Source organism: Pungitius pungitius, chromosome 14 (genome assembly GCF_949316345.1).
Source record: "Pungitius pungitius chromosome 14, fPunPun2.1, whole genome shotgun sequence".
In the NCBI taxonomy this organism is placed as follows: Eukaryota; Metazoa; Chordata; class Actinopteri; order Perciformes; family Gasterosteidae; genus Pungitius; species Pungitius pungitius.
The window spans coordinates 13,028,875-13,048,803 of NC_084913.1; the positions used below are offsets into that span (position 1 = coordinate 13,028,875).

At 42.1% G+C, this 19,929-nt stretch overlaps 3 protein-coding genes across 10 annotated transcripts in view; 1 reads left to right on the forward strand and 2 right to left on the reverse strand.

Moving 5' to 3' along the window:
- The first annotated feature begins 180 nt into the window (after nt 1–180).
- LOC119227443 (lysophosphatidylserine lipase ABHD12-like) lies at nt 181–4,865 on the forward strand. Its single transcript, XM_037486206.2, has 12 exons — nt 181–522; nt 1,280–1,382; nt 1,591–1,710; nt 1,898–1,928; nt 2,015–2,060; nt 2,612–2,741; nt 2,833–2,870; nt 3,293–3,372; nt 3,702–3,784; nt 3,951–4,029; nt 4,133–4,266; nt 4,411–4,865. The coding sequence occupies exons 1-12, from the start codon at nt 420–422 to the stop codon at nt 4,436–4,438; spliced, it is 975 nt and encodes a 324-aa protein (XP_037342103.2). The 5' UTR covers nt 181–419; the 3' UTR covers nt 4,439–4,865.
- pygl (phosphorylase, glycogen, liver) lies at nt 4,316–13,853 on the reverse strand. Its single transcript, XM_037486202.2, has 20 exons — nt 13,544–13,853; nt 12,746–12,847; nt 12,547–12,625; nt 12,055–12,158; nt 11,180–11,311; nt 10,850–10,961; nt 10,562–10,644; nt 10,281–10,418; nt 9,668–9,760; nt 9,183–9,329; nt 8,916–9,079; nt 8,089–8,203; nt 7,794–7,895; nt 7,333–7,480; nt 6,648–6,706; nt 6,413–6,554; nt 6,098–6,305; nt 5,888–6,022; nt 5,635–5,701; nt 4,316–5,153 (listed from the first exon to the last, which is right to left on the reverse strand). Exons 1-20 carry the CDS (start codon nt 13,784–13,786, stop codon nt 4,965–4,967), a joined length of 2,562 nt encoding a protein of 853 aa, XP_037342099.2. The 5' UTR covers nt 13,787–13,853; the 3' UTR covers nt 4,316–4,964.
- Nucleotides 13,854–15,114: 1,261 nt separating this feature from the next.
- The window catches only part of trim9 (tripartite motif containing 9), a 34,745-nt gene continuing 29,930 nt past the window's right edge, over nt 15,115–19,929 (reverse strand). For 4 of the 8 annotated variants that reach the window (XM_037486354.2, XM_037486356.2, XM_037486350.2 and 1 more), the window contains 2 exons: nt 19,416–19,596; nt 15,115–18,716 (listed from right to left, as the gene is read on the reverse strand). In XM_037486354.2, the coding sequence (XP_037342251.1) occupies nt 18,639–18,716; nt 19,416–19,596 (259 nt within the window). In that variant the 3' untranslated portion in view covers nt 15,115–18,638. The remainder of the gene's footprint in view (nt 18,717–19,415; nt 19,597–19,929) is intronic. The other 4 variants (XM_037486355.2, XM_037486357.2, XM_037486351.2 and 1 more) reach the window with 1 other exon arrangement.

Below are 19,929 nucleotides of genomic sequence, written 5' to 3' on the forward strand. Positions count from 1 at the left end.
CATAAACACACACAATTAATGGCCACTCTGAATTATTATGAATTATGTATACCTTCATTTTTAACGTTTTCGGGTTTGCTGTTACGGGAGGACAGCGGCGCATGTTTGCATCCACTTTCACTGCGACACTGTGTTCAAAGAACTGCAATACCCACAATGCCTTGCAGTATAGCTCTGACCCTGTCAAGTGGGTGTGTTCCATTTTGACACCCACTGTATCTAATGTGAACCATTGGTAACAGACGTAAATGTTGTAGTTCCAATTGAACTGTGTCCTGCTCCTCCCGTAGCTCTCGGCGTGCATGCTGTCGGGACCGAACAATCCGCCGGACTCCCCCTCGGTCCACAGCTGGCACGAGGAGAAGCGCGCGCACTGACCTCGCTGCTGCAGAGAGCACGCGCTTCCTCCCGACGCAGCGATGAAGAGAGCTGCGCTGTTCGTGGTCGCTGCCTACGCATCAGCGCCCGTCCTCCTCTACCTCTTCCCGTGGATACTTGGCCATATCATCTATTCCCACTTTTGTAAGTAAATGCGTGTTTTCGGTCTCCACGTGGTCAATAGAAACAAAAAGGCCCGTGTTGGGGCGCCGTAATGCCTGGTTAGACCAAAATGGGTCAGACACAGTGTTGTGATCGTTCTTATTATGTGCGCAGTTCGTTCAACTGGAAGAGATTAAAGTTTTGTGTTTTGGTAGCAGTGTAAATGAGGTCACTCGCAAAATACTGTACGCCATTGTGTGTGTCTGCGTGTGTGTGCTATACAAAGTCCTCGTGTAAATTGTACTAATTATATGTGTCAAGGTTCAAAAGATAGAAAAGACAGTGAACATACAAATATTCACTTATGGATTTTCTATGGTACACTGCAGTCATAAATACATTTATATATTAAAAATGCCTTGTCAAAGGAGTGGCCTGAGATTGGTCAACTTTACGACTAATAAAATGTGATACGATAAGATACAATACGATGTGACTTAATTTCATCCAATGCGATGGGATGCTATGCGTTAAGACACGATACAATACATTCTGAAACTACTCGATACGACATGATTCAATATGATCCAATAATAAACGTAATATTCAATACAAAGAAACACTTTACAATCTCATACGATTCGATGTGATAATATACAATGCAACACAAGACAAAACAACATGACTCGTTACAATGATAACACAATGCAATTTTTATGTGATACACTTTGATGGGATATGACAAAAAGTACCTGAATACAAAAATCCTACTGACCTTGTGTGCTCTTGCCTGCTGCAGTGAGGTTTCCATTCTTTGTGGACCTTGGCCAACCCGAAGCCGTGCTCAACCACACATGCAACTTCTACCTGGACACGGAGGAGGGCGTCTCAGTGGGTGTCTGGTAGGTCATTTGAGGATTCCGGTTTTGTCCTTTTTGAAGTGCATCAGTACTTGAGAATACCACGAACATGTGCATATTTTGGTACAGGCGGCTCCTGGCTGAATAGAACGACAATCCACTTTTTAATCTGCACAAGACAACTCCAAATGCAACAAGAGGCGTTTCTGTTTTTCAATCTCCTCCCTGGCTCTCTACCTTTGTCTCGTAGGCATACACTCCCTGCCAGCCAATGGGACGAGGCCATGGGAAGAAGCCCTGAGTGGTACCGGGAAACTCTGGGAGACGGCCGCTCTGTTATTATCTATCTCCATGGCAACTTGGGGACCAGGTGGGATGAGAACGGCAGCATAGGGACCCTTGAAGGGATCCTAATGGGTTTAGATGGTGTCACATGACTACCCGGGCCTCTGGGCTCCTCCACAGGCACAATGAACACAACGCAGAGTGGGTCAGAGGAAATTAGTCCCAAAGCCACTTGTTTGTTTTTATTCATTGCTCTCATGTCATTTCTGCAGGGCCATACATCACAGAGTGGAACTGGTGAAGGTGCAGTTGCAGTTTTGTAGATTTTTCAGTTTTGATCCCTTTTGACTCCCAGGTTTGGATCAAATTCTGATGTTTGTGTGTTGCAGATTTTAAGTGCTGCAGGGTATCATGTCCTATCTTTAGACTACAGAGGTAAGTGCTGATTGTTGCTCCTCACATGCTTGTGTTTCTGCTCAATAACAAACATAAACATGATTGAGGCATTAGACCTCAGCTTTAAAACATGACCACCCTTCTTCATATTATATACTAGTTTCCTATGCAGCATTATCCCTCCCAAATCCCAAATTAGAGCACATTTTTATGTTTTTATAACAGTTTGATCATAAGATTCCTAAAAGGGAGGAACTTACACCAAACATACTTCGACATAAATTGATAAAGATAAATATGTTATAGTATTTATATTATTTGCTTACTGGATGTAATAGCAACACCTTGGATTAATTTTTGTATGTTTTCACCTTCACCAAACGGGTAACCCATTCTTTGGTTACCAGGAGAAAAAAAGACCAAAGACAGAGAAATGCACTCCCTATTATTAGTACACGTGCTGGAGTTAGTAAACAATAGTTTATTTAGGTCTAAATCAAATGACAAAGGACGTTCTTGATGGATTGTCTTGTCAGTCGCTGAATTGTATATAATCCTGACTTTGAAGGTTTGTATCTCTCATAATAAAGGTTTTGGAGACTCCACTGGTGAGCCAAGTGAAGCCGGGTTGACCAGTGACGCCCTCTTCCTGTTCCACTGGGTAAAGAAACAAGGCCGAGTAGGGCCTGTCTGCCTGTGGGGACACTCACTTGGCACCGGGTCAGTAGCCGTTGAGTCACGTTGCCGGCCCATAAAACCGGCACACACATGGAAAGAATAGAAATGTGAAATAACTTTTGTTTTTTTGTAGTGTGGCAACCAATACTGCAGCGAAAATCCAAGAAGAAGGTGGGTTAAAGGTCACAGTGGACTCACACAGGGATATGAATCATTGTCACTGACATACAGGGCCGCGTCTAGACAGGCATGTATGAAGGGGCAGCCACATATCTTGAGGGAGCATTGTGCTCCAGCACCTTTTACCCTGTCTGTCAGTTTGAGGGGGCACAACATTTATTTGAGGGGGCCAGGCCCCCTCTTGCCCCTGCCTAGACCCGGCCCTGCTGACATATGCGGTCCATCTGGGCCAGGATGTTTCAAAACACCTGCATATGAGTCACAAACTGTACACTACATTTCATGTGTAAATACTTCTAGAACACAATATAAAGCTGTGGAAAATTGACATTGCAAGCCTTGCAGTTTTTAACGTACTACATATCTTATTTTATCAGGTTACTAATCATTTGTGTCACTCCTAAACACGGCAGGGTCTGCTGTTGATGCTTTAATCCTTGAAGCTCCGTTCACAACGATGGGAGACGTTGTAGTCAACTATCCGCTCACTAAGGTGAGCTGGTACCTTTCTGTCTGCAGCCGCTCAGCTTACGACTCCATGAAAACATACTATCTCCTTTCAGAGGCTTTTGGAATTAGAGAGTGATTGTGATGGTACAGAAGCTGAGTGACACTCTGGGTATAGAGAGTCATAGAAAAGTAATAATGCCTTAAATAAAATCTATTTAGATACCAATACATATATGTTTACCATCTTATCACCTAAGATTTTCAGTTCATCTACAGTCATAAAGTACAAACTATTACCATTCTGCAGTTTTATTACAGTGCACAGGAAATTGTGAAATGTTCCTACCCGTTTTGTACCCTGTGTTCCTCCAGATATACATGTTTCTTCCAGGATTTGAGGGCTTGCTTAGGAGCATCGTGAAAATGAACAACATTGTGTTTGCTAGTGATGAAAAGTAAGTACACTTAAAATTAGAAGCCTCTAATTGCTGTGTTTAGGGTTTCCAATATTTGCCATTTTTTATTAAATATGTAGAGCATCCAGAAGAGCGCATGCTAAAATAATATTCATATTTTATTTAGTTCAGGAAATCTGACTGAATGCTTATTTAACCCCAACAGTGTAAAGACCCTGAACAGCCCTCTACTCATCCTGCATTCAGAGGATGATGATATTGTACCTTATCACATGGGTCTGAAGGTACATTAGTTCCTTATGGAGGCTTCCTTTGACCAATTACATCATTTCCTAGTAGGTGTTGCCGCTTCCTTTACTTTACTGTTTTTTCCATTCATTGTTATAGCTGCACGAGCTGTCACTCCAGGCTAAGAAAGAATATGACACAGATGTTCAGGTTGAAATGATCTCCTACAACGCAAACCTTGGATTCTCCCACAACAACATCTACTTGGATCCAAATCTGTCAAAGGTGGTCAGGTAAGTTTCTTATATTAGTTATGCTAGTGTGAAAAAGTAGGAAACAATGTGGCTTTCATTAACTTTCACTGTATTTATTTCTTGTAAATTGTGTCCATTAACAAACATCCAGGAAATTAATGCCACATTGTGTTTTGGTTGCAGGAAATTCCTACAAAACCTGAGACAGTAGATCATCTTTCGCCTCTGAAGAAGTAAATAATAGATTTGAACTTTATTTAATCACAAAATGCCTGCGTGTCATCTAAAACAAAAGCACTGAAATCATTTCACATGATACAATATACTTTAACTTCAAACACTGGAACGAAATGCTGCAAATCAGAAATTAGGTTTGTTGGTCTCTTGTGCTGATACAGACACACATTGTGTCAGCCCCGCCTGCAGTCACTCAGAAAATGCAGCATGAAACGGCAGGAATGTAACTATTATCTGTTTAGTCAGCTGCTGTGATACTGGCAGCCCACTGAATTCTTGAGATGTCAAATATTAAGGAATGATTAAACCTTGCTCTCCACACCGACTCTTGGGTTTCTCTTCATCTTGAGGCTGGAGGACTAACGGAAATGTTTATAATGCAAGTAGTTTGACAATAAAAAGTGTTGTTGGAAAGAAAGTTCAGTGGTGTGACTTGTAGGTTAAGAGGCAGAGGAGGAAGGCGGTAAATGACTGGTAAACATGAAGGTTGTGGAACAGCCTCACTTTTTCTTCAGCGCTCTGGCGGTTTCTTCGATGGCCTCCCTCGGCTCGTTCGGAGGCGGGATCTTCAGGTCGGTGGGCTTGACGCCCCACACCTCGGTGGCGTACTGCGTGATGGTTCGGTCGCTGGAGAACTTCCCTGTGGCAGCAATGTTCCTGATTACCATCTTCGTCCACTCCTTTGGATTCTTTTAGGGAAACGTAAAACAAAAAGGTTTTATTTTTGTAGGTTTGTTACTTTTAAAAATAAAATTAAAAAAGTAATCATTTTTCTGACACGTGATGTTAATAATTCCTCATTTCGATGCTGCCTTTCATAGTTCTTAGTCATTTGAGATAAGTTGGTAAATGTCATCTAAAAAAAATAAACATTCCACTTTAGAAGTTTAACTTACAACTCTAATCGTGATTCTGTATTTAATGATATTCAGTTTGTTTATCAAAACCAAAGTTAAAAAACAGAAGCAAATTTATTTTTGCTGACCTATACAAAGATTGCTCATTAGTAATCCTATGTGAATGAAGTACTTGTGTCCATATATGGATACTAAAATTTAGTCTGTTTACCATGGTGATTTACCCCAGGTCAAGTTGGCTAGGTGATACATGACAAATACCCCAAAAAGCCATCCAACTTTGAAAAACAGGTCTGCCAGAGGGAAACCTTACCTGATAGAGCTTGCTGACTTTCTCCTGACATTTGATGTAATCCTCGAAGTCTGCAAACACTTTGAAACTGAAGACAGACAAGGGAGAATAAATCCATCGAGTCGGACTACTTGAACTCAACAAATAAGCTAAAGAAAGTGTTTAGAGGTAGTAGTGCAGCAATCATTAATCGCACATATACAATGCATTTTAAATGTGGAACTAATGAACGTGAAAACAGTCAAACCACATGAAGAATATATAAAGTAATCACCGGTCAAATTTGAAGAGCATGTCAGTGAGTTCTTTGAAAAGGTCCGGATTTTTGGGGCTGAAAAATCCACTTGTGATCTGATCCATCACATGTTTCAGCTCTGGGATCCTCTTGTAGTACAACATGGCATCATATCTAAAAAGGACACAAGTCAATATCATTTTGGCAACTAAAAAAGGAGTCATAAAATGCACAGAAACAGACAGTTACCCAGTTTTATCCAGTTTAGCCACATCCGCCACTCTCATGCCGAAGATGAACAGGTTCTCCTCCCCAGCCTCCTCGGCCATCTCCACGTTGGCGCCGTCCATGGTGCCGATGGTCAGAGCCCCGTTCAGCATGAACTTCATGTTTCCCGTTCCTGACGCTTCAGTGCCGGCAGTGGAGATCTGCTCTGACAGATCCGTGGCAGGTATCACTGAGGGAGAGCAGATCATGCAAGCGTTGGGGTGAACTATCCCTCTTTTTTAAATTAATACCTTCCATTGATAACAATTTAACAGGTGTAAATCAATGTTAGAGTACCTTTCTCTGCTAGAGAGACTCTGTAGTTTTCCAGGAAGATGACCTTCAGCTTGTTTCCCACCACAGGGTCATTGTTCACCACATCAGCCACTGAGGTGATGAGTCTGATGATCATCTTGGCCATGTGATACCCAGGAGCAGCCTGCAGGGGGCGACAGGAGATGGACTTAATGGAAAAACGGAAACATCACACCAATCTCCCCGTGACTGGAATGTTCTGTAACTGAGCCGGTACCTTTCCCCCGATGATCACGGTCCGTGGGACAAAAGGTGCGGTGGGGTTCATTCTGATGCCTTGGGAAACACAGAAAATGAAAAACTTCAAAAAGAGAAGTATTCACACACTGAGATGTAGCTGCATCGATTGCAAATGAGTCAGGGGATTGATTTTGACATACTTGCCATTTCTCAAATCCCTTTTGGGGTTACAGAATACCACGAAGTTGCACTTTGTGCAGCCATTCATGGTCAACAGAGGATGAACCCTACTCACTTTGTCAATCATCCCCACCAGCAGTTGGACATTTGCAAAAACAATTGCAAAAATGGTATTGATGATTTTATTTAGCAATGTGAATCCAAGTTATATTTTTTTTGTGACTACATATTTGCATTGTCATCATCATCTTCATCTAGCAACCGTTAGCATGCTAAACTTCCTGCCTTACATCAGCATGTAAGCATTGCTTTGAGGGCGCCCGTTAGCATGCACGCGTTAGCACGTACAGCTCCACAGAGCTGCTGGCGTGGCTGCACATTCTGGTTAGCTGATGTATCCTTCCTTTCCCATCAACTGTCGTAATAATCGTCTTATTCATGCCATTTCACCCACATCGGGACACGTCAGAATGTGTCATGTAATTTAGTGCTCAGTTTCTGGTGAAAACCCTGTGGTGCTTAGTAATGAATCATTCACATACGGTTGTACATGGTGATGATGTGCAGGCAGTTGAGGACCTGCCGCTTGTACTCGTGGATTCTCTTCACGTGCACGTCGAACATGGAGGACGGGTTTATCTTCACCCTGTACTCTCTCTCCAGGTACTGGGCGAATTTCACCTTGTTGTCCTGTGAGAGAAAAAAAAAAATCTGAAATATGTGACTAGACAACAAAAGGGGAAGGTGCTGATTTTCAACGTGGAGCCTGTGCTGACACATACTGACTCAAAAGCTGAAAAACGCAAGGCTGCTCTGCAAAAATGACCCAGATTGCAACAACGTGCACGACTGACAAACAGTTATGTGAACAGGTGTACTGCACACGGAAACAAATTACTCCACAGTGCGACAGGACATTTCGGACAACGGTTCTACTAGGCAGGAATGGCGACATTGTGAAGTAATTAGCTCTGTAAAAACAGGAACCCCTTATGCACCAGACCTGTTTCACTCTGGAGATATCTCTGATGAGGGCAGCATCGACAACAAAGTCATTCAGCTTCTTCAGCTGGCTGAGGTCCTTCACGTAATCCTCCCCAATGACCTGACAGAGACATTAGAGGTTGCAAAAACAATGTGGCCAAAACAAACTGACAATGTTAACAACACAACATATACTGTGTATACAAAGATTTGTGTGTAGAAAGTTGACTGCATAAGATAAGCCCGGACTCGATCACACGGCAGCTGCAGCATGGTTTGTTGAGGATTTGCGGCACTAAGCAGCTCAAACAGACCTCAGCGATGAGCTCAGCCAGTCCGGGGTTGCACAGCAGCAGCCAGCGTCTGGGCGTGATGCCGTTGGTTTTGTTCTGAAACTTCTCCGGTTCTAGGTCACTGAAATCACGAAATCTGTTGAAGAAAAAAGTGAAATGTTCTTGAAGAACTACTCATTAAAAAAAAGGGACATTTTATGATAATTTTTTCATGTTTCAAAAGACTATTTTTCCCCTAGCACTCTGAATATACCTGTTTTCACCCTCAGTTTGAAACACTTCATTTTGGAGCGTTTCAAAGGAATTTTGTTGCTAGGCAACCGCTTTGGCCCATGCTTAATTACTGTCAGAGGATGTCATTCACATTCACTGTTACTAGGTATAAACTAGATAACAAAAAGTAAACATTCTATATTTAGTTAAAATAATTTAATTTGTCATTAACAAACCATCGGAAATATATAAATAGTGGATATATGGGTTTTAGTTAAAGGCCTTGTATTATATTAAAGTCCTGTGCCGTTTAGATATTTGTTCACCTTTCTGGAGTAAATACACTAAAACACTGGTGTTCCTTTACCATAATAACAAAGATGAGGACCGACTCATCAAGTAATATTTCTACATCCCACAGATCTGGGAGTCATCTGCTACGTCTTGGTTTCCCAACAGAGATCCTGCCTTTCAGGTTGTTCAGAGATGACCCAATGCTGTGGCTATCTAGGATTGTTTTAGTGGTCGGTCTACCTCAGCTACCTCTGGTTCTTTAAGTTGCTGCAGTCCATTGTTTTATACACGGATGGATGTTGAGAAGTGGTGTGTGTGTGTGTGTGTGTGTGGTAGCTTACACGTCCGTCTTGATGATGTTGGAGTGTATCTCAGCGACTCCGTTGACAGCGTGAGACCCCACGATGCACAGGTGCGCCATGTTGACCCTCTTGCATCCGTCCTCTTCTATCAGAGACATTTTCCTCAGCTTCTCCATGTTTTTTGGAAAGAGAGCTGCAATTTTCTGCAGTAACAAAAGCAGACACACATTCAGGAGATCAGACTCAAAAACGATGCGTCACTGTGGTGTTAGACGGATGATTGGTCGCCAGAGCCGCTGCACGTACATCCAGGTGGACCTGGTTGATGTGGTAGATGATCTGCAGGTGTCTGGGCAGCAGCTTCTCCAGAAGCTCCACAGGCCAGCGCTCCAGGGCCTCGGGGAGGACTGTGTGGTTGGTGTAGGCGAAGGTGCGCCTGGTGAGGTCCCAGGCCTTGCAGAGGAGGAGGAGGAGGAAGAGTTTATTTTTCTCTGGTTGCACATCACACTACTTGTAATCTAATCTAGTGGCTACCTGCTATGACCTCCCCTCCCATGTCGAAGCCATTTTACATCACAAATGTTGCATGAATAAACTACTTGGGTTTCACTTCTCAACCTGCCCGACTGCTCCCCCCCCCCCCCCCCCATTGCACATGAATATCCCTCGTCATGCTCTGTGGGCTTCACCTCCTTTGTGGCACCTGCTAGGACTTCCTTGTTTATTCCTGCTGCAGTTGACTCACTCTCAGTGAGCTAAATAGTCGACTTCCAATCTACCATCTCACCCACCGTGTCCCAGTCGAGTTTCTCAATGTCAACAAAGATTCTCATCAGTTCGGGGATGGCCATGGCCGGATGTGTGTCATTCAACTGGACCGCGACCTGAAAAAACCCAACATTCAGTATGGTCAGCTTGCCATTGTTTTACCACAACTGTAGCAGAATAACGTGAAACACTGAAGGCAACCGCTGGCGTTTAGAAAGCAGAAATGCTTTTGTACAAAGTTACAATATTTCATCCGTAAGGTTTCTCCCATGGCGCTACAGCACATTTTGCTTTCAGGTGACAAAATGTGTGCCAATAACATGCAACTTTGCAATGTGACCCATTATCTCTTTCTGGAGGTTTCTCTTGGGTCCATTTCCCTGTTTTAGATTGGAAAAGCAATTTCCGTGTTTGAATAGGTTACAGGCCTTAAATCCGGAAGATAAGGTTGTGCTGCAATTTTGTTCAAGAGGAACAAAAAAAAGATGTCTAGATCTTGTCGCAATTGCCAACGGTTTACCTCTTGCCAATAGTTAAGAGAAGAAGTGAAGCAACGTGCCCGGTCTCTATCTTCGTGACCTTATCTGCTCTTTTGTCTTGGACATTCTTTAATAAACAACACATTTTTGAGCGTACTTTCTCTGGGAAGCTCTCAAAGGAGGTTCGGATAGCATCGCCCCTCTTGGTGGTCTTGAAGCGGCGGATGATGTCTTGGAGTGTGGCCGCCACCACAAAGTACTCCTGCTTCAGACGAAGTTCTTTTCCTTCAAAGAACTAGAACATAAAAGGACCACACAGACACCACGGCTTTAGTACAACGGACATTAGTACAACGTCAATTGTGTCAGTAAAACCTCAACATGTATTTCCCGTATGAACACATAAATATATGCTTCATAAGGAAATATTAAACTTACATTGTCATTTGGATAAAGAACACGAGTGATGTTCTCCGCCAGATTCCTGTCCAGCACGGCCTCGATGTAATCTCCAACATTAACTACGGACACACGAGAGATGATTGTATGAAGGCAAATTAAAAATAAAAAAAAGCCAGGAAAACCACAACATTTGAGTGATTTGGAAACAGACGTCTTTATGCAAGGCGCCGATGTTGCAGCGGTTTCCTTCTTCCTTGAAGGGGTTTCTGTGTAAAACAAAGACGTGTCGTGAAAGTGGGTTTTACATCAGGAATCAGCACTCACAGTCCCTTAAGTTAAAGTCGTTGGGGGCTCGGGCGGACCACAGCCTCATGGTGTTTACAGTGTTGTTCATGTAGCCGGGGATGGGCGTGTCATAGGGCATCGCCAGAACTACCTGTATGAATGAAAGGGAACCAGAGTAAAAACCGGTTATCTTACTCAGAGGCCACATTTTGATTGGAATAAAAATTAATAACAATAGATGTGTGTTGAGACCCATCAATGGAAAAAAGCTTTTTAAAAGAATTCTGAGATTAAATAATATCAACACACAGCTGCCATTTTTTACTATTTGTCGCTATTTTTGTAGTGATCTAAACTCATCTTCAGTACCTGAGTGTCGACCCATTTGGAGCCATCTTTCGTCTCCTCTACCCGTCCATAGAAGTGAACCGGCAACATGTACTCTGGACGGGCTTTCTCCCACGGGTTTCCATGCCTCAGCCAATCATCCGCCTCCTCCACCTACGAAAAGGTCGGACAGAGAAGGGATCAAAATGTGTTGGAGATGCTGCTGTCCAGATAGAATGAAGAAGCATTTAGCAAAACTGTAGTAATGTCTACCTCATCAGGCCTCTGAATGCAGCATGTTGAGGTAAGACAAATGAATGTGAATGAACCAAGTTACAGGAGGTATATCAAGCCCAATCAGGGTCATTGGGTTTATATATTTGATCATATTTGTCTGAAGTGCTGACTAGCAGCAGGGATGAAATGGGTTCATCCACCCTAGTAAGAAAACACAGAGCTTGAATCCAGTTCAGAAGTTCATATTTACACTCTGGTTCTGAACAGCAAACAACCAGGAGAAATCAAAAGGGCTAAAGTCTTTAGTTTGGGGGTCTCTTATCACGGGATACGCAATATGCATTTTGTCTTTCCATCGAAAACCAACCAGCAGCAGCCCTTGCGCCACTGCGGTACGTGCAAGTTCCTGTTAATGATTAGCCTGTAATGTATCCTGACCTCACCCATGTCTACTTTAGCCCTGCTGCACTCAGACAACAAATGAACACATGAACATGGGTCAGCAGCAGAATCCTGAATTTCAAAGTTAAAGATTAGAATGGATCTATGAACTAGGGAGATAACTGGTCATGTTAGTTCAAAACAAGGCTTTTGTGTTTTGAAGGCCAAAGAGTTGCTAAATAGCTGACGGCCTTTGGATGAACATTTTGCAGAAAAACCACATCTGTTCCTGCAGTTACCTGCCAGCCGTCTCTTATCTTCTGGTTAAAGATTCCATATTCATATCGAATGCCGTAACCGTACGCTGCAAGACCCAAGGTGGCCATGGAGTCCAAGAAGCATGCTGTGTGCAAAACAAAGAAAAAAATAATTTTGTAATTGACAAAAATACACAATTGGGCTGATGTGAAACATCAGAATGACAGTTAGTGGGGTAATGCCCATTGTGTTGCAACATGTCTGTGGCTGCCTGTTGCTTTAAACAGGAACACAGAGGTATTTGATGGACACCTGCCAAAATATATAGGAAATGATGATGATGGAGTATTGTTGTGTGAGATAAAGTGTTTTCCTTTGTGTATTTGTTGTTGACTCATTTACTGTTGGATTTAAAGCTTTTCTATTTCTTTCCCTCTGCAACTGAATCGTGTTAGAGGGGTGAAATACAATAAAAATATCATCTCTTTCTATCAGTCTACCGCAGGTACCAATATCTGTAGTATTTTTGGTACCTGCGAGTCGGCCCAGGCCTCCGTTCCCCAGACCTGCATCCTCCTCCATCTCCTCCAGCTCCTCCATGTCCAGCCCGAGCTGCAGCAAAGGGGAACGCACAGGTTTTTCAAAACTGGCAGTCATTATGAGCATTAAATATGGGGGGCGGGGGGGTCGTGTTTGCAGATGTTCCTTGTTTCCTGTAAACTTGAGTCTGACCTGGTAGATGGCCTCATCGCAGGCGTTCTGCAGCCCCAGGTTGATCATCGTGTTTTGGAGCGTCCTGCCCATGTAGAACTCCAGAGACAGATAATACACCCTCTGAACATGTGGAGAAAAAGAGAAGAAAATATCTTTATCTGCAGGCTTCCTCTTTTCAGAGATGTTATGGATCCAAAACAAATTGAAAACAAATATTTGTGTTATACTTCGTGAAGGTGCAGAGAAAGCGGTTTGGAGGCGAGCAGTAAATAGATGAAAATGGAACGAGCAAATAGCTGGCAGAGTAAACATGATGCAATAACCGAACAAAGAACCTCTTGAAAGTTTTTGGGCACCGATAAACATTGCTGAAGACTCCTTTCCATACATAAATAAAATACATACTAAATGTATGCATGCATGATCTAGAGAATAAATGATTTGTTTTTCATCAAAAGACACAGTCGATATGACCTGAAATGAAGTAAGCAGAATTTATTCCATTTGTACTTAAAGTAAAATTGCAAACATCATCTACATGTGAAACACATTTCTGGGTAGTTTTGACAATCAAAGATTGTATATTTTATAGCCATAATCATCAAAATGATATCAAACAAAGGCTTGAAATATCTCACTTTGCATGTAATGAGTCTATAGATTTAGTTTCACATTTAAGTTGAATTACTGAAATGTAATGAGAATTTTTCGAGTTTCACCTGTAATATATATTTTCTGCGGTGCAAGTGTCTCTTGCCAAACTCTTTCAACCCACTACATCACTGCCCCTGAGGTGCAGTGCGGCGGAACCTTTACCTTTGGGTCCGTTTCATAGTAAAACTGCTGCGTTCTGATCCACCTCCCCACCAGGTGGTCCCTCACTGTGTGAGCCAGGGCGAAGTAGTAATCCCTGGGGGTTGCAATGTTTCTGTCTTTCACCAGAGTGAAATGCAGGTGGCGATTGAAGCCCTTCTTCAGCTCTGCAACGTTCTCCACTCCCACGATGCCCCTGATGCTGATCTGCTTGCGCTTCTCCTGGTCGGTGAGTGGGGTCGCCATGCTCGGGCCGCAAGGTCTGTCCTGAGGGTCCTTGAGTGGTCGACTGGTCCCGGCTGGAAGTGAAGTTTCCGCGTAAGATGGTGGCCCATTTTCACGCAGCAGTCTCCTCCTTTTGTGGCTTTTGATTGGTGAGTGCGTGGGGGAGGGAGTTTCGGCCGGCCGGCCCCCGCTGAGCAGCGCGAGGAGGCGCAGGTAGTCAGTATTTGTGTGTGTTTTTTTTAAATATACTGTGTAATATTTGTAATTATAATACGGATAGATGAAATCCAGCGTTCTGATTAGATTGAGATGGAGTCACATTATTTAAGCAATAAGGTACGAGGCTGTACTTTATCGGCCGATAATGTAGCAGAATAATAATGATTCGAGACATCCTCCAATTATTATATTTATTCACACATAGGTCTTATTCTTGTTCTGCGTCTTGAATTCAGATGAGAAATGAGCCAAAAAACATCAAAAAGTACATCAGTAAGATTAAAGGAGTGTCGTTAGAGGAGGTTATTATTTCCCAAGAATAAAGTCTGCCATCAGACCCTGGCAAAGGCCTTAGACGTGTTTCATTGGTGATTTATTGTGGTATATTTAGGTGTGATACATTTCAAACATCCGTATTTAATAAATATAATACAAACACAACAGCTGACATCAATCATTTAAACCTTCATAATTATGAAGTGAATAATCATGAAATACCAGGACGATTACATTGGTTATATGGAAATGGACTTAACATGTACAAAGGTCAGAGGTCTCTGTTGTGTTCAAAGAACCCCACCAATTTTTTTTGAATGTTTAAGACCAGAACTCAAACTTTCAGGTTCAGTTTTACAGGATCATCAAACTGTCCTGCAAACAATTTTCCAATTACTTCTGAATCTCTGAAAATGGGGATGATTGTATAAAAACGGCTGTAGTTTGAAAACTTTTAAGTGGGTGGTTTTGTATTCAGTGAGTTAAAGCTGAGAGTCTACACTTCAACCAAATATTGAGTGCTTCAGTTCAAATCAATGGGGGCGCTTAAAGAGGCAGCATTTTGAAAAACAGTGTCATGGTCCAGATACTTATTGCCCTAATTGTACATAGATGGATAGATAGATTTATACATAGATAGATAGATTCTAGTTTCATATATACATACATTGATGGCTTGATAAGTAGACCTTTTAATGGGGCACACCTAAAATATTGTAGGTAAAATCAATTATGTGAATTTATAATCCCCATAATTAGACAAGTGTACCTGTAGGTAAAAGGGGTTTCGATTGATCGCCTCGTTACATCTACTTTGATTCACAAACAGTAAAATACAGACAGAGACAAAAGGGGACCTTGTTGACACCTATTTATTGAATATTCACACATACAAAAAAACACAGAGGCTCATTTTACACTTCATTTCTTCATAATAATAGCAGTAATGTGGTAATGATGGACGTATAATCCTGACAACCATAATAATCCTACTGTGTTAAAATCAAAGTTATAACAATGTTCATTTCATGTTCATAATTTTCTTCAGAGACATATTTCACCATCATTGTAAATAATAACAGCAGAAGATGACGTTTCACCTCAAAGATCAAACAGGTCAAAAAGAATTTGGAGGTAAAATGTAAAATGCAGGTAACACACACACACACGCACACGCACACATTTATTTATGTACATTTGGATATATAACACCCAGTGTCGCCCAGCGACTGTGTGTACTTAATTAATTCATAAAAGTCTGAGGCCGTATGATGGACTTTAAATTATCCAAGTTTAATATCTATAAAGTGTATTTGGCTGGTTTAGAAATAATAAATGTTACAATCACATACTTTGTAAAATCATCCCCATCAAACATACAATTACATGTCAAAGGATAAAACTACTTATTCAACCAAAAAAATGTTCAGCGAGAATATATTTGTTTGTTGAAAAGTAACAGACGTGTGTGTCATCTCCTACTGGATATTGTTTGGATGAATAAAACCCATTTTGTTTATTTGACCTGGAATCTGAGGTTGTGTAATGCTGTGATAATGGCTGCAGTTCATTGAGCTTCTGCTCACTGGGCTGCTTTTGTAGTTTGTTATTATAATGAGGACCGGAACAAAAGGCCTGCCTTCAAAAACCACCAATTAAATATTGCATAAACCAAAGCTTGAATTCAGCCTTCAGCAAAGGCCGGGTAACTTGGTTGAAGGCTGAAGTAGTTTGGTTTCTTACTGTCAGAACACATGCCCATATCATACTGAAAAATATATAGTTTACTGTGTGCAGCCATACATCAATAATGGATTATTTACAATCACTATTAATGCAGAGGAAATAAAATCACAGAGGATTCACAAAGTTAAGAAAGACACCTGACTAATCCTCCTGTTACTGTGGTAATTATATCCATTATAAACGTGTTTATTGTTGAGTTTTCCCTTTCGCCGTTAGAAAAAACACGTAGCAGCAAGTGAAGTCAGGCCTCACAGATGTTACAGTCGCCTCTGCTCAAGCGATGGATCTAGTTTGTAGCAAAGTTTCATGACTCTTGTTGGGACCAAAGAGGGGAAAAGGCACATCCATGAAGCTCACACAGAACAGCCCCTTATGTGCTCGTACGGTTCTTCCCAGGGAGACGATGCACTGGGAAAAGTTTCAGGGCTTCTTGGAGGGCGACAGTTCCCTCAAAGAAACCTCTCAACATTTTGACTTCAGTTACTCTTTCCATGTTGATGGGTCGGTCCACCACTTTGATCCAGTCATAAATATCTCAAAAACGACATTCATGGTTCCCCAGAGGATGGATTTTCTAATTTCTTCTCCAGCGTCACCAAGACTCAAGCATTTTTGGTTTCACTTAATGAAATGACGGGATGCTTTGTGGTGACTATCATTGCTCCTAGAAGATGAATCCTACAGGCCTTTACTATGGTGTCAAAAGATGTACTGACAATCGTGCTCCACAGAGGATGAATCATAATGGCGTTGGTGATCCCCCGACTGTTACTCTTGTGCCAATGTGATGGTCACATTGTGGTTTTGAGTGAAATGTCTCCTATCTGTAGGTTGGACGGCCCTGCCATTGGGTTTACTCACTCATGTCCCTCACAGGTTGCATTGTAAGAACTCTGGGGATACATTTCATTTCATTTAAACACTTAAATACTTGCAAAACTCAAGACAATCCCAACAGACCAGGCTGTTTTATGTGTGCAATGCAAATTGGCAAATGTTAGCATATTAACATGCTCAACTAAAATGAGGAAAACAAGTAAACATTCTGATTGTAAAGCATCATTATGTGAGCACTTTGCTCAAAGCACGGCTGTGCCAAAGGACAGCGTCACAGAGCTGCCTGCATTGCTAAGTTGTTGCCTGTTGAGGAGGCTGTCGCTCAATTGTATCGTCCCAGTACATCATCCCAGTACATCATCCCCTTCCTGTTGCTTTAGTGGGACAAAAACTGGTCTCAGAACAAACTCAAACTACATTGTTAAAGCAAACAAAAAAAAGTATTTCCTTCTGTAATAACTATACATCAAATAAAAGAACAAGGATGACTTCTCATTGGAAAAAGTCTAAACGCCAATAACTTACTTAGCTATACACCTCTTTGCAATAGATCATTTAAATAACTTACAAAACTACAAGGATTCAGTCACCCACAGTAAAAAAGCTAGAATGAAGCGAAGCTGCTCTAGCACCTCATTCAAAGAGCTTCACAGTCATCATCCTCAAACCATTTACAACACACTTTAACGCACAGAATCGCCCCTTTTGTGATCCAGTCTTTAGAGAAAGGCTGCGTGTTTCTTTTTTTTCCACAGATGATGCTGAAGGATCACACGAGCTCAGCCAATAAGAGAAGCGACTCACGTACACGGATGAGGACGCGACAGTGAGCAGCCTTGACCCATCATCTCCACCCATCATCTCCACCCATCCGCCTCTCTCACAATCGCACGGACGCGGGCAGGACGACGTCTCACGGTCTCTCTGCTGTTTTAAATGTTCACGGTTGACGGCAGCATAAGAAACATACAGGAAATTGTGATGAAATAAAAAGAAGAATAAGATGCATGTTGATCGTGTGATGGGGGCTTCTTTGTCCAGCTCAACTCATTCACAAGAGAAATGTGCTTTTTTCTTTCTTGCTGTATGTTAAACATGGAGCTACAGCTCACAGGCAGCTTAGCTCTGCTAAATGACTAGAAACCGACAGGAACAGCTAGCCTGGCTTAATAAAAGCCATCTACCAGCATTTCTAAAGCTTACAAATGAACACATTATATTTAGTTTGTTAAAAATCTAAATGTAAAAATAGGGCCTTATGGTTTTATTGGCTGTTACGTGACGGTTGTTTGTTCCCTTAAAGCCACAACATATAGTTTCTACACAGCCTTGAACTTTGAACTCACTGCTTCCCCCTGTCCCCCGTCTTCATGCTAAGCTAACTGACTGACGGTTGCTTCACATTTTGCTCACCCAGCGTTGTCAATATTCTCATCCAACTCTCATTTGTGTCATTTCTGAAACTTCAAACTATAGGTTTAAGTAGATATTAACTCTGGACATACATCCAGTACTATGAGGAGGATTTCAACCCTTTGAATTATCTGTAAAACATTGAAATGCAAGTTACAGATCCTAAAGCAGGGCTCATTTTGTTGTGCAAGTGGTCCAAGTGTCCAAGGTTTAGGCATCTTAAAGGCATGGCTCAGCACTGGAGGGGGCGTCTTACAGAGTGATGGGGTCGGACGGTCAGGGGGACAAGAGGGGAGTTGGGGAGAGGAGTGTGATGGTTGGATCATAGTTATTGACAGGCAGCAGGAACCCTGGGTAATCCTGGGGAGGGTTTCCTCAGCCTCTAGCACACAGAGCCAGTGGGATCTGCCTCCCCAGCAGTGTAGAAATCAGGGATGGGTAGACCAGTGTGCAGTGTGATCTGAAGAAAAACACGTGGACATGCAAATCATGGTAAAGAGGTTGAATGTATTTTTCTGTCCACAGGTGGAGCTGTTGAACTATTCTCTCAACGAGTGAAGTGTTTTGACTAGCTGAGAGCAATAAGAAATGCAAAGATACTAAATGTTCTTGACTCTTGGAAGCCGTCCTCGTTCACAGTTCAATCTTCCGAGCCCATATTTGTATTACTTGGGGAACATTTCTTATGCATAATAACGGTAGTAATTTGATAGTTTATTGCTCTACAAGTAAAAAAAACTCTGTTTTGGCCTGCAGCACAGCTGTAGGAGTGAGAGCCAGGGACATCTAAGGAACTGCACCCCTGGAGCAAAGACTTCCTACAAAAACCAAGTTTAAAAAAAAGAAGATATTTTGCCATTCTGTGCAGGATTCTCTAATGCAACTCTCTGCAGTCTCCCCTTGTTGCCAGCAAACGGGTCCTATAGAGATACTTTCTTAAGTCCCGTCTGTCCATCTATCAATGCTAAGCTAAGCTAAAAAACATAGACATGAGAGTGGAATCAGTCTTTATAAGTAAACTATTCCTTTACTTTAGGGACAAGAAGAGTAGAAATGAGTATGTTATGGAATTCATTTCTCAATCTTACTATCCTGATATGTAGGCAGTGGAAATTTAAGGTGTAGCCACAGTTCATATAAACAGAATATCAATCTGTACCTGGACATTTCGGTTGAGGCTGATAGCGGGGTAATAGACGCCCTCCAAGGCTTCAAAAGCCACTGGACCCTGCTGCTCATCGTTGATAAGGAAGATGAGGATCCCGCGTGTGAAATCCAGCAGAATTCCGATTGTAGCTCCTTTACCGATGCCGCCATCCGTCCTGCACACGGGGAAAAGACTGGTGTTTAGTAATATCCTGCAAATATTTATCCTGCCATCCTCAAATTGTACTGTGTTCGTGGTGCTGAAAATACATTTACGCAAATTGCAGTTACACCAAAGAGACAATGACCCTCTAAACCTCTCATATGATTTCATTTAAATACCTTTTAGAGTACAAAATGGTCTGTTTTTTGCATAAAAGCAATGGATCTGAAAAAAGAAAGAAAGTGTGGAGTGGAACGCTGTTTGTCTTCTTCCCCAGTAATGCTGTTAATACCACTCAGTCATGAAGTGACCCGTTAGAGGGACCCGATCGCGATGTTGGACGTGACTGGACACAACTATCATA